The sequence below is a fragment of the Haemaphysalis longicornis genome, unplaced genomic scaffold, assembly GCF_048455015.1.
Source record: "Haemaphysalis longicornis isolate Haplotype H1 unplaced genomic scaffold, Haemaphysalis longicornis Haplotype H1 scaffold_3, whole genome shotgun sequence".
Classification (NCBI taxonomy): Eukaryota; Metazoa; Arthropoda; class Arachnida; order Ixodida; family Ixodidae; genus Haemaphysalis; species Haemaphysalis longicornis.
In genome coordinates, this window is record NW_027526335.1 from 151,941,260 (window position 1) to 151,956,168 (window position 14,909).

Genomic DNA, 14,909 nt, shown 5'->3' on the forward strand with positions numbered 1-14,909 from the left:
ATCTTAGGGCTAGGTTCTGCTTCCACATGTTTACACGTGTATAGTTGGTTCACATAAATATCTTCAAATTACACAGTTTTGGAGCCATGCACTAGCTATCCCCTCTATTAGACTCTGTTGTAGTCTGTCTCTCTCTCACACTCTTTTGGAAAGCGTGCCAACACTGAGCTTTGATAAGCACATGCTCATTACACGCTCACCTTAGCTTGCGTTCAATAAAAAAAAGAACGAAGAAATTTCTGAACAGTAGCCCCCTTCAAAAGCATTCAGGCATTGTCGCTCTGGATCTCAACCACACCTACCCCCAAAACGAAGAGAAATTTGCAATCGCATGTGCCTCCCTATCTTTTGCGCGAACAAGCAAACAGCGTTTTTCAAGGCTTGCACTAAATGAGATCTGGTGTGTATTTGATTCAAGCACTTTTCTATCTGTTACAAAAGCGGCCTCCATTCTTGTTCCCTTCCAGAAGTAAAAACACGAGAAAAACAATAAAACTGGTATGCAGAGCAGTCTGGTTCCTTCCAGAGCCGTAAAGGTACCGTCTGGTACCTTTGGGGAAAATATGCAGTGGTAATCTTGTCGTTGCATTTGACAAAATCCCACAAAGCAGTGTCCCATGCTCACACGGCTGGTCTAATGAAAGCATGTCAACACCACATTACACAACAAATGTAACAAATTCTTTGGCTCCATGTTGTTCCTTGCACACGTTGCTTTAATACGGTGCTGCCGAAGCTCCTTAGGCTTAAAACCAAGGCTTCCGTATCAGTGCATCTTATTAACATTGTTGTTAACAATGTTGTTAATTAACAATATTGTTAAGACAACAGTGTTGTCTTCAGGATTCATGCAATGCGAAACTTTGAAGCCAGGTGGAACGGTCACAAGTTGTAGTAACAAGAAATTGATGCTGCAGCAATTTGCAACTTTCACCAACCACAAGTAAAAAAAGACAAGCCCGAGAAAACTAAAAAATCTGCCTTTATTTTTTTCAAAGCGGGGATTGCTGCTGGAATGAACACTTGTCGTCGGCGTACAACAACGCTCTCTCCTCGTCATTTTGCACCGGATGCTTGACTAGTTAACACGACAGACGTAGTGATGTGACCAAACCATCGACCGATGCACACACTCCCAGGCATTGGCCTTCTAAATGGCTTGTCCCTCTTTTTGTCAACCGGTGTGTAGTGTTGCGCCCATTTGGCACTTTCAAGCACGAGTAACTCCCATACCCCTGTCACATGGCACATCTAATGTCATTTTATGCAAATGACGTTAGCTATAAATGGCATACGGTTTGGCTTTACAGGCCCTCACAGCAAAGTAAATGTCATTTGATTATGATACTAGTAGCTGTTAGGAAACTCGCAGGATTGCAAGATAATAATCCAAGTACGACCAGAATAGTTTTAGGGATGAAGCCCCTTAGGGGCTGAGGCTGTTGGCGTCTCCTGTCATCGTTGTAATCGTCGTCTCATGTTGTCACTGTACTAAAACATTGGGAAACTCGTTTACGCCTCGCGCTAGAACATAACGCGTACTAAAAAAAAACACTGGGACACTCGTTTATGCCTTTTGCTGGAGGGCTTCGTGATTCAAAGACAAAGGACTGTTACAGCAAAGCTGTATACCTCTACCCCCCAACAATTTCATCTCCGCTGGCAAAAATGCCAAGGCGCCAAGAATACACTTACACACTGCGTGCTCCGCCCCTCCCACTGTTTCATGTTAGTGGAGATGGCCCGGGATTTTTTAACCTTTCACTTCTTTTAAACAAAATGGGCATATTTTTTAAATGAAAGGTGTGGCTCTGTTTTAGTTGACATTCACATCAAAAGCCAAGGCAAGTAAGTAACGGATCCATATCTGGGTGGTGGCAAGTGCGGTGGAGCTTTGCAAAGGCGGTGTTTGCCTCTTGTTTTTGCTTTTTTTTACATAACGTGCAGGGGAAAATGTTGATTTACTGGTAGGTTTCAGACACAGCGCTGTACAGCTTATTACCTATTAAACTTCCATGTTTAGTGATGGACCACTGCTGTCGAGGCTACTCATTTGGTTCGAAAGCTAATGCAAAATGTACTCCCTGAACTCGTTCCACAACCGAATGCCATTTGCGTAAATGTCATTTACTATTATCACATAGCGCCAACGTAATGGCATTCACAGCTAACGTCATTCGCTCTAAATGTCATTAGATTTGCTGTGTGACAGGGGTATTACTCCATTGCCACCTTTTGCATGTAAGGACATTCCAATAACACATGCAATGCGAGCATGATGCATATTCAATGTGACAACAGCAATGCATTGGAAGGCCGATGTTTGCGGAAGTGTCTGAAGCACTCTGCAATTAGAAGTTTTGGATGGTGTTTCATTCCTTATCGCTGAACATCACGCATTTTCACACGGCCCACACACATGCCAATTTGATCAACTTGTAGGTCCAATGCAGAGAGTATCGCCAAGAGCACCGCAGAGTTGAGATAGTTGCGGCGCCACGGTTTTTTTGAAGCCTCAAGCAAGATTTAACGTTTCGCAAAGTTGTCAGCTGATAAAAACACGGTATACAACTGCAGGAGTTTACAAGGTCAGTTGTGGGTGTCCACGACTTCTCAACCAGCACAACTAGGCAGCCATGCTGCAAGCGAAAGAACAAAGCTGCCAACAGCAGTATATCCGCTTATTGCTTCTTAATAAGCGTTAAGGCAAGCCATGATAATTCTTGATGCCCTTGATTATGATGTAAACAGTACGAAGAAACAGGAAATGGCACAGTGAAATGTTAAGTATGCCCACGTCTACCTTGCCAAATAAGGAGTCTTCTTTTGCACTGAGTACAAGCAGAGGGCAGTACACATGGCAAAACTTTGCAATGCCTTGTTCTAGAATACCCTCACTTTAACACGAGACTCACTCTGAGCATCACTATCATCTTCCATGCACTCTTTACTCCAAAAGCACACTCCTTTTCTTGGAAAACTCATTTTCTCTGGTTAAGGTCAGACGTACAATGTCACTCCATGCCTCCTCTATCCCAATTCACCTTTAGTTCGCAATGAATACAAGCAACGATGGAGCTGCCAAAAAACTTGCAGTTAGGAACTCGTTAGCTAGACAAAATACAACAGACTCGTGATGATTCAAACTCGGATAATTCAAACTTTCGGTTAATTCACACAAATTTCAAAATTTTGGTTGGCCCACTATGTTTTCAATGTATTTTAGATCCGCTTAATTCAAACTGCTTCACTGTGTAAATTCAGTTAATTTCCACTTTTTACCTGTCGTCGGTGGAAAATATCAGTTGCAGCTGCCGCTTCTAGCTGCACATTTCCATCCTTATATCACTAGTAGCTAAAAATAAAGCCTATTACATGCATACAAGTGTCAAAACGAAACTGCACGGTTGTTGTGGATTGAGGAAGAAATAAAAAAAACTTTGTTTTGGGATTCTAACGCAAGGACGAAGCAGTCATCCATTTGCGATTTCTTCTTTTCGAAGTGTGAATAGCACTTCCGTATTGTGTACAAACGTTTCATTACTAAATACATGTGAATGTTTCATTACAACACAAGATATGTTGCCCCGAGTCACATTTATGACGACTTCTGATAATTCAAACAAAATCCCAAGGTCCCTTCGAGTTTGCATTATTGTGAGTCTACTGTATAGCCCCAACAAGACAACGCTTAATAGACATTACCAGCACTTGCCGACAGGGTACGCGAGGCAACACAAAACTGAAACATAAATACTGAGTAACACCTGTTGACCAACCAAGCTACACAAGCAAACAAACACGGGGACAACCACCTGAGCTTTTACAATGCTCCAGATAAAAAAAAAAAAAAAGAAAACAAAAATATGCAAAGAAATTATGCTTGGCAGCAACAGGACAAAAGAAGCAAGGACACTTTTCAAGTTGAACGTACCACAATACAAATACCACGGCCTAGTACTTATATATCAAAGAACGCCTTGTACAACTGATACTTATGCACTGCGTGCCGACTTAGAGGTGGTGTTGGGACCAGCTCTCATTAAACATTACAGCAGTCATTAAGTGTGCTAATCAGCATCGACAGCATAACTCTTGCTGCGATGAAATCACCCTGTCTGCCATGGGCAGTGTTCTATGAATGCTAACACGCATTTTTTAAACCTACGAGAATTCGTTAGATAATAATAAGAAATTCAGCTTTTAGGGATACCTGATGACAGTAGCTTTAAAACAAAGTAAACAAGTCGCAAGCAGACAGTTCTTTCAGAGCGCGTTTTCTGCAACAAGGTAGCATTCAGGCATCATCTGAAATTCTGGTGGCTTGCAGCTTCAGCAGTCACACTTCTACAACACTCCAAGGGTACACATAGGAAAAACTACAAAGCAAGGACAATGGACAAACCGGACGCCACATGGGCTGTGCAATTGAACACTGTCGGCGCTTTCGAAACCTATGCTTGTGGCCACTAGATTCCAGCCAGGGTTCAAACTAAGGTCTCACAAACACAAAAACTTACACAGTTTTACTGCCTAGCAAGACATGCACAGATTATAGCTCAAACTGAAATAAATTATCTTGAGGATAACAGTAGAACAGACGTGCAAAGTTTATTAATACCCGATGAAGCAAGTTCAACCAAATTTGTCGTTTAAATCTAGGTATAGAAAGTGAATTTTCCGCTACACACTCTTGCTTTCTAAAAGAAATGCAAGAAGAAAGAAAGAACTGTGTGTAAACTTCACACAAGTTTTATGTGCAGCATTTCAAAAACACCAAAGGCTACCAATTTACTGCAATTCCCCAAATAGGATGTAGAAAACGTGCAAAATAAATACCTGAATTATTGTCGCATACTGCTGCCAACATTTCGCAATTCTGACTTTGCATAGCACATTAAATAAGCACAGCAATGTCTTATAAACTAAGCTGACATATCAAATGTGTGCGAAGTGATTGAAGTGGTGGCATTTGAACAACCTTGGCCGTTGTCTAGGCCGGTTTTAAGAAGTGTGCGGAAGTTTAGCAGCATTCCAATTTACTCAGTTTGATAGCTTCCAGCATTAATATTATTTACACAGCTTACGTTCTTCACAAGATGTGGCGTTGCTAAGTGTCAGTTACAAATGTCAGTTAACATAATGGTGGTCGTAATCGAAATCCCATGCAACCATTTCACACAATTGAACTCTCACGATTGCTCAAAAGTAAATAATATCGTTCAAATAGTTCCGTTCACCACATTATTTAAATACCGAAACTTCATGTAAGTGGCCTGCCTTGCACAAGGGTATTGCATCTAATTGTGACTTCCAGTGGCTTGATTTGGAGCAAGTGTGTCCGCTCAAATGTAAACACGCCTCAATGTTAAACTGGACATGATCCCACGTCCGCGGTGAGGTGCTGTCGCCTGCTACTTAGTATTTCACCGGTATTAGTAGCACTTCCACATAAAATATAGATTCATTTGCTTTACACCAAACTTGGAAGATATCTGTCATATTTCATTGCACCAGATCGTTTGTCATAATCGTATCTCTTACTGAGCACGAAGCGGATGACAAGCTAACGCCCCTCTTAGACTCAGGCATTGCTGTCAATTGACAACCCCTCCTTCCAAAAATGCCAGAAAGTGCAGCTCTCACTTCTGGTAGGGTCCTCACGTGACACCATTTTACAATGCTTACTTGGTCCAATTAAGCTACTCTGCTCTCTCAGCCAGTTACTAGTAATGGAAGTTCAGCTCACTGCTATCTCCATAACTGAAACAATGTTCGAACACCCTTTACTTCCCACCTATGGTCTCTTGCCATGCGTTCAAGATTTAGTCAAAGGGGATAGGCAAAATTTGCACAACTTCACCCTTAGATCATCCTTGTAAACAAAACCTTCCCTGACACTGTCCTAAAGGGACCAAGCACAGCTAAACTGGTGTCAGCCGTGCGTAGAGAAAGCCTGCAACAAGCCCTTGGTTGCCGTTTTGCCTCAGCGTTCAAGCAAACTAAGAACAAGGAACTTAGCATGCATGTATGAGAAACCACCTCAGCATTCTGGGCCCAAACACGGTTCTTTTAAGGCTAGGCTCCTTCCCCGTGCGTGACAAAAGCTGGGTTAGCTGGACGTACAGCTCCGCTGATGAGCACCTTGAACTACAGTCAGCATTGTTTCAAGCTTCCAAGCTGTATCAAAAACTGCGAAGTGTTAGAAGACTGTTTCGTATTTTTGCACGAAGTTACTTAAATGTGTTGCCGAACTGGCTCTGTTGCAAAGTGCGAAGCAAGTGACATACACAATAAGGGGCCTCGGCTGCCCGCTATGAAACGAATGTTGGGCTATGATACGAAAATAGAGTACGCTCGACGCGAAAGGATTCGGGTACACTTCTGCGTTCGCCAGCTAGCGCCGTTTAAAGCCTGTAAAGCAGTTGTTCTTAAATGGGAGTGCCTGCAAATTGCCTTTACAAAATCTGCGAACTGCTCCATTTTTAAAAACCAAAACCCCCATCCACTGTCGAGAACCCCTGGCTAAAGTGATAAAAAGATTGCGGCCAGCACTTTTACGTCACCTAAGCAACGCAATGCTTGGCAGTGAAGGGAATGCGCGCGTGGTTTCTGCTGCGACCTGAAACACCGGGATAATCAACACAAACACTAAAGCTGCTCAATAGCGCCCCAAAATCAAGACTAGAAGAGAATTCAAATTGCGCGGAACTTCAAGATGACCGACACACCATTCAACCGTTGCTGGCTCTGCTGTTTTTGAGGTTTGTAATGTACCAACAAGCCGCCCCCGTTAGCCCACTTTTTCGGTTGGTTCACCAAGGCTGTGTCGTAAATGAAAACTATTGTAGGTCGCTTCCCTGCTACTGTAACCCACATAGCAATGATACTCTTGCGATGCATAGTGGCCTAGAAGCAGCTGATTAAAACCTGAAAGCAACTTAGGTTCGCGGCTAACATGCCAAGGAAGGCAGGTCTGCGGTCTAGCAGCTAGGGAGTAAAATCGGTGCAGTATCTCAACATACCTAACATATTGCCACACGAATCGAAGAACAAAAGATGAGTAGACAGCGGCGTAATTGGTGGCCAGAAGAGAAAAGACAAGTGCGTGGGTATATACAGACTTTCCCCTTCTAAGCCCACATTCTGCACTCTCAACATGTGCTTCAAAAGAGTAATTATATCCCCGCAACTCCCTCTTTCAACCTAAGTGCACAAAGTATGACTAATAAACACAAGTTCCCGCACACGTACCTGTCTCTCAAAGCGTTCAGAACATGCCTGCTATCAAGAGTGGGCGCTACATCAGCAGGTTCTTTCAAGGCCCAACGACTTACTTCAAACGCTCGCTTCTCCATTGAACTGTTCAATGAACCTCCGTAACCCATCGCGTACGAACCAACGCCCAAGATACAAGCTCACACACCACCTTTCCTCTTTCAACCTTAGTGCACGAAGCAATGAACACAAGTTTTTGCAGTTACGCCTGCCTCCCAACCCGGCTAGCGAGAGTGGTCTCCGCATCTACAGCTTCGATAAAGGCCCGAGTGATCTCCACTTCAAACACTCTCTCCTCCACCGAACGACTCAACATGCACAGCCCATCCTGTACAAACCGATTAACCAAGACACAAGCTGACAGCATCCCAAGGACCTCGCCTGCCCTGCCAAGCGACAGCCAGCAGCAAAGAGAGAGAGGAGGTCTGCTCAGAAGGAGAAAAATTTGCTTCCAGTGCCTTGACGTCAGGCAGGGCTCAATCGAGGCTCACTCATCAATCCCCTTGCAATTTGAAGTCCAGAGCGCGAGAAGACACAGTCAACCAGCCGATGGGGCAGGGGAGAAGGCGTCCGACACCGTCAGCAGCGTTGATTGCGGGAGAGGGAGGAAGGTCTTTGATGCGCACCGGAGGCTTCCCCCCAATCCGGCGGCGGTGGTGCTGCGTGTGCGCAGTGGAGTAGTGGAGTAGTCCCAGTGGCGGTATCACAGAAACATGGTGCCCACGGCACGGTGGCAGCTCTTGCGCAGCAGGAGGCTCCAGGCCAGCGGCCGGTGTCACTTGATGGGCCGGTAGTGCAGCACCAGGTCCCCGCCGCTCTTCCACACAAAGTGACGCACCGTCCGCAGGTCCATCGTCGGCTCCAGGACCTGCACGCCACGAAGGCCAAATACAAGACATGGTTCACTAAAAGGACCACCATGACCCGGTATCAGGACCACTAAGGGCACTATGAGCCGCAACCACTACAACCCGATATCAAGAAAACCGATATAAACAACACTAAGACCACTATGACCCGATGCGGGGATAAATTGGTCGCTGTGAGCACAGGATCAGGATCCTTGGAGATCCACGGGAGATACTTTAAATACGAGATACTGGATGTGGGCTTGGGAAGTGTCCAGTACCGAATACTGGCCGGGGATATACAGTCGGCGCTCGTTACAACGGACCCGCGTACAACAGACTTTCGGATATAATGGACCATATTCAAACTGAAGTTTGGTCCGCCTATTTTATCAATGCAACAAAGTTCGTTTGTAACGGACCGCGCTACAACAGACTATCGGCTACAGTGGACGAATTTAGCGTCAATTTTCGGCAAAATTGTTCGTATAGAACGGACTTTTGCAGCGTCAACACGGACTGACAACCGACTTGACCACACGCCGAAATTGGTAGCCTCCGGCCAAGCCCAGCCACTAGCCAAGCCAGTCTGGGTGCGTCTGATCAAGCCTGCGATCAAGCCAAGCCAAGCATCCCAACGCCATTTTGTGATTCTTGTTGTGTTCGTGAGCTTGGCAGGTCACAGGTGAGCGAAAATGGACTCCAAGAAAAGGAAGAAGATTTCCCTGAGCGACAAAATGAAAATTGTGAACGCGGTGGCGCGTGGTGAAAAACAGGCGGATATAGCTAAAACGATGGGACTTTCCAAGCAGACTGTGAGTTCGATTGTAAACAACAAAGGAATCGCCAGCAAGCAAGTGTCGGGGGAAATTAACCCTAAGCGGTTCAGGCTCCGCGAAGCCACACACCCAGAAGTGGAGTCCGCGCTTTTGATGTGGCTGCGCGATGCCCGAGCGCGCGACATTCCAGTGAATGGTCTAATGTTGCGGAAGCGGGCAGAGCAATTAGCCGTGATCCTCGGGCACAACGATGTCACTTTCAGCGACGGATGGTTGGACCGCTTCAAGGCGAGGCACGGCGTAACATACATGCAAGTCTGCGGTGAACGCAACAGCGTAAGCGTTGACGCCGTCACCGAATGGAAGGAAAACGAGCTGCCAACGTTTCTTGCCCGGTACGACGACAAGGACATATTCAACGCGGACGAAAGTGGCCTCTTTTACAAGGCGAAGCCCAGCAGAACATACACGGTTTCTGGCAGCCGCTGCCACGGTGGTAAGCGCTCCAAAGAACGTTTGACCGTGTTGTTTTGCTGCAACATGAGTGGTACAGAAAAAGTAAAGCTGTTGTTAATTGGAAAGTCTAAACAGCCCCGTGCTTTGCGGCACGTAAAGAATTTGCCAGTGGACTGGACTGCCAACACGAAGGCCTGGATGACGAAGGACTTATTCAACGCCTGGCTGCTGCAGTTCGACCGGCAAATGTCGAAGCAGAAAAGGAAAGTGCTCCTTTTTTTGGACAACTGCTCGAGCCACATGAAGCCACCCCAGCTCGAAGCAGTTGAGCTGGCGTACTTTCCCCCGAATGCCACATCGGTGCTTCAGCCGATCGATCAAGGCGTCGTGCATTCGGTGAAGGCTGCCTACCGCACACGCCTTGTCGAGCGCCTGCTCTTCGACATGAACAGCAGCCGGGAATTGAAAATAGACGTGAGATTCCCGGTCGAAGTGTTGGCCAGCATCTGGCAACAACTGAAAGCAGATGTGATCAAGAACTGCTTCAGGAAGGCTGGTTTCCTGAGGAACAGTGGCACCGCCTCCGAGGAGTCATCTAGCGTAGATGAACTGTCTGGCCTCGATGATGAGCCATCAGTGTGGCCTCGCATCAGGGAGGCATTCGGAGCAGAGAGCTTCTCCGATTTCGTGAGCTGCGACGACGGTGTTGTCGATAACGAGGAGCTGACGGATGAAGAGTTAAGGGCCACTATTAAAGGCCGTTGCAGAGCTGTCATCAGATGATGACAGTGAGCAGGAGGGTGAGCCACCGAAAGTGAAGCTCACTTCGCAGCAAGTGATTGACCGCATCGAGGAGGTCAAAGACTACTTTCAGCAGCAGCAAGACGACTGCTCTGTTCAGGTGATGCAGCTGATTGAAATGCGGCGCAAAGTCACCTCTTCCACCCTTAACGGGGGCCGCCAGTCTTTGATTACCAAGTTCTTTTCTAGCCAAACGTAAATAAAAGCTTGTGTTTCTTCGTTTCCTACTTCGGATGTTCGTCGCGCACTTTTTGGAATAAAGTACAATAAAGGCGTCGTGACCAAACGGTCAGAAGTGAGACATTCCGGTGTTTGTTCCTAGCCCACATTCGGGTGAGTTTTTGACGAATTTATAATTGTGAAAGGTGCGTTAGTATGAATGTTTTAAATGTTTTAATTCAGTTAGCAGTAGTCTTGCTTTAGTGAGGTAAAATGTGTTCCCGCCCGCTCACCTAATGAATTTCTCATCAGCAGAACTAGGTGAACCAAACGTGTGCCAAGAACGCTTTTTTAGAGCAACATTACAGCAAATTGCTGTAGCATTTATGCAATTATCGGGATAAGAATCGCTCATGCCGCCGATATTTCAGCGGTCACCGCCGCCTTCCTGCACCCACTAATGGCCCTCGCTCATTGAAGTAGAACATGCACAGCAACTTTCTAAAGTACCCCTGTTAGTGATTTACGTCGTTCTTAACAATACTGCGCAATTTATAATCGGCAAATACTTGCAGAACTACCATTAGTGAGCCGAAAAAACGTTATACGGCGACGGCGCCTACCCCCCCCCCCCCCCCCCCCCCCGCGGCGAAGTTTGGATATTACGGACATCGGATAAAGCGGACAGATTTCGCCGGATTATCGAGGTCCGTTGTAACGAGAGTCCACTGTACTTTACAATGCGGGATACCAGATATAGGCTGCAGAATACTTTGCAAGCACTAGATGCTGCGGGTGCTGTCTGGGAGGTACTTTAAATACAGGATACGGGATATGGGCTGGAGGATACTTTAAATAGTGGATATTGGCTGGAAGGTACCTTAAAAACAGGATACCGGACATGAGCTGGGGGGATACTTTGAAATAGTGGTTACTGGCTGCGAGATATTTAAAACACAAGACACTAGATACAGGCTGGGGGACACCCTAAGTGCTAGATACGGGGATACTTTAAACGCTGGGTATTGGCTGGAGGATACTTTCAAATAGTGGATACTGGCTGGAAGGTACTTTAAATACAGGATACTGGACATGAGCTGGGGGATACTTTCAAATAGTGGGTACTGGCTGGGAGATACTTAAAACACAAGACACAAGCTGGAGGACACCTTAAGTGCTGGATACGGGTTCGGGGATACTTTAAACACTGGGTATTGGCTGGATGATCCTTTAAATGCAGAATGCTGAATACGGGCTGGGAATACTTCAACTACTGGACACACTGGGGAATTCCTCAATCAACGCCCCCCCTCCCCCTCACCTGGTCCTGGCAGAGCAGCTCAACCTTCTCCTCGGCGATGGAGGCACGCTCATCCTCGTTGGCCATGGCCGCCGTGGCCGCCGCGGGGCAGTCGCCCTTGTCCTGCTGGGCCGTCTGGGAGCCCGCCTCCGAGCCGGCCCCCATGATCTTCTCGTAGACGTGCTCAATCACCTTGCGCACCTGCAGCATGTCGCTCGCCGACAGCCGGTCCCTGCAGTTGCCGTGGCGACAACAGGGGGGGGGCAGAGTTGAGGAAACGCGACGGTGTCTTCACAACGTGATTCCGGAAGACCTGGAAGTTACTTTGGGAAGATGTACCCCGCTGCACACGTGCGGAATACAAATTAAAAAAAAAAAAAAAACTTGGTATAGGTGGTATTCGTTGAAGAGTTTAACTGTGAATTTTTTCGCTTGGCAACACTGGAAATGGCCACAGACATGGCCAATGCACCACGGACATGGCGCGGCTTGGGCCGCTGCACCTGGACGCCGAAGAAAAAAAACGCCGGCGTGCGTCGTCTGCTCCGTTTCAACCCGATTCTCAACGGTGGTGTCAACAGACATGTTATTAATCGCATTCACATTGGACTCGAGGCATTACTTTGCGTTCGGTAAGGTAGAGTTTGCAAATGTGCAACACAGTCATGTGCTTAGCACGGACAAGTACCGCCATCCCGCGGAGCCCGACGTAACGAGTGACGCCGCACTTACACGGTTGCCTGCATGCACGCCTCGCCAGTGAATACAAGCAACCAACAAGAAACGTGGCTAACTGCATTTCTCAGAGTGGATTTTCTTTCTTTTTAGCCACGTCACTCAACTGAACAGTACATTCTCAATACGAGAGTTTCTCATGCAAATTCTGTATCCGAGACCCTCCCAGTGTGAGGACAGCAGAAAACGTGCCTGTTATGCGAAAAATAGGAGCCAGAGAGCATAGAATTATGCTGAAGCTTGAGGTAACATGGACAAAAATATGAGAAGCAGCGGCTTTTCTGTTGTGAGCTGATGAATTTCAGCTCAAACTGAACTGAAATATTTGAACAGGGAGGGCAGGTTTGTGATAAAGACTGTGTAATTCCACATATATATTATATAAATTAAAGTTACGTCTATGGACAGGCAGCGGCACGGCCACTTGCACAACAGGAAGTGTCTTGCTGTCAAAATGGGTCACATGCATGGAAAGCCACGCGTAGTCAGTGTTGTGAAAGAAATACCTTGCATACCAAAGAGCATCTACCGTGCAGCTATCACGATAAATAAAAAATGGGCTGTGCAGCTATCACGATAATGAAAAAATGGGCACATGCTTTTCGAGCCTTTTGAAGCAAAGAGTAAGCCAGAGGATGCTTAGCAGATACCTGCTGCAGCATGTAGAAGGAACAGATATGCATTTTTGATGCAATTGTTCCTTTCATTCATTTTTTTACTTTATGAATTTTAGATTACATGAATATTTCTTGCTATCCTAAGGAATTCACACAGATAACATTTTACTGCAAATAAAATATGTTAAAATACATTGCAGGGATCCTGCAACACTCTTTGAGCACTGCAAGTAAACCTGTGCGAAATTTAGATTACCTACACTGCCAGGAATACCTGAGCCAAATATTACACGTGCACGTAAACCGGTTAGCACGCAAATCACTGTGAAAGATGCGGAAAAACCAACCCCGCTCTCTTCAATTTTCATCATTATGCACCCCTGGCAAGGCCTAAGCAACGTCAACCCCTTCTATGCCTGATCCTGTACGCACAGTTTTGGCGTTTCTTTTGCGCTTTCAGTGCACACGGAGTTTGAGTGACGAACTCAATACTCCCCTTTTAATGAGACCACTCGACAATGGACGTTTATTGCTTCAAAAACGTTCTGCCAGCATGAGCGCACTTGTGAGCAGGCACCCAAGCCTGCCTTTTTGTGGCACCAGACTGGAAATAGATGCCTCCACGTTGCGGAGAAAAGAAGAGAACTCCCTGGCCTGTGATATATCAAAGGTCACCAAAGAGAATGCCGCGAGCCGCCCTCCTCTTCCTCTGGGAGAGAGCGCGAGCAGCTCTCGTCGCATTGTCCACGGTCGAGTTGAGAGGGAACAATTACGCACGATTTCTCATCGTGCGTAGTTTTGGTTAAGCGAACGGATTTTTATAATTCTTGCAGGAGGAGATTTCCGGGACAATAGACTTTGCCCCAAAATACATTCTGAGTAGTGGATGGTAAGTGCTGCAGGGTCCCTTTAAGTACGGAGGCAGACCATATGGTAACTTAGTAGGTCTCAGTTGGTGCATGCATGCGATGGGATGTTGCTGCCCATTACTTCACTATGTCCTCGTGTTTCCTTTTTGTTTGTTTTTTACAGTTGCTTCTTCCTTAATCGCTGCTTCTTAACATGATTATCATTCTTTCCAAGTGCAAACCTTGGGTTCAAGCTTCATTCCATGGGTGGGGGGGGGGGGGATTGTTTCTCGTGCAGTGTTTTGTTGATGATGCACATGTGATGTGCTGTGAGTAGAGGAAAATATTTTCCATCAATACCAATTTGCCTTGTTCGTAGCTCTTTCCCCGTGCATTAAACTGCTGTACCAAATTTTCATGCCACAGTACTTGAATTACATCTCAGCACCAATATGCCCTACAATCCACGTAATGCTGATGTAGCAGCCACAAATATCAACACTACGAGACTGGAGCATAGCACAAAGAATTCAGGCCAACCTGCCCTTGCAAAACTTCCGCGTGTTGGGACAAAAACTTGAAACTACAGGAACTTTAACTACAGAACAAATGCTTAGTGTTTGCTAACTACATTGGTGTGGTTTTTGTCTTTTAGTGTTCCCCACAGCTGTACCTTGATTTACACAGATAAAACAAAATGAAGTGAATGAAACGACAAAACGAGCTCACCTTCGCAGTGGCTTCACGCCTGAAGACGAGTGTGGCAGCAGGTAGAACGGGATCTTGCTGAACCGAGGAAGGTTTTTCTGCAAGCCATCAACACAGTGCAGTAAACACTAACAGCCACTCAGCCAACATTTCCTAGCCTACATCAGTGGCATCTCTACAAAGCCCAAGTTTTAAGTCCAATATAAGAATACATTGCGGAACATGGGGAACATAATGCGATCACAGATTGTGAAAATGACCCCGCACATCCCCCTAAGAAAAGCTGACTAGCCGATAAAAAATTCCTTGGGGCACTTTAGCGGGGACACAGCTTTTAAAACAACTTATTTTCATTTTTCAGTAGACACTGTGAAACATGT

At 46.1% G+C, this 14,909-nt stretch overlaps 1 protein-coding gene across 2 annotated transcripts in view; it reads right to left on the reverse strand.

Moving 5' to 3' along the window:
• Positions 1–963: 963 nt before the first annotated feature.
• The window catches only part of LOC144175125 (WD repeat-containing protein 48), a 63,084-nt gene continuing 49,138 nt past the window's right edge, over positions 964–14,909 (reverse strand). For both annotated transcript variants that reach the window (XM_077704206.1, XM_077704205.1), the window contains 3 exons: positions 14,551–14,627; positions 11,643–11,853; positions 964–8,146 (listed from right to left, as the gene is read on the reverse strand). In XM_077704206.1, the coding sequence (XP_077560332.1) occupies positions 8,054–8,146; positions 11,643–11,853; positions 14,551–14,627 (381 nt within the window). In that variant the 3' untranslated portion in view covers positions 964–8,053. The remainder of the gene's footprint in view (positions 8,147–11,642; positions 11,854–14,550; positions 14,628–14,909) is intronic.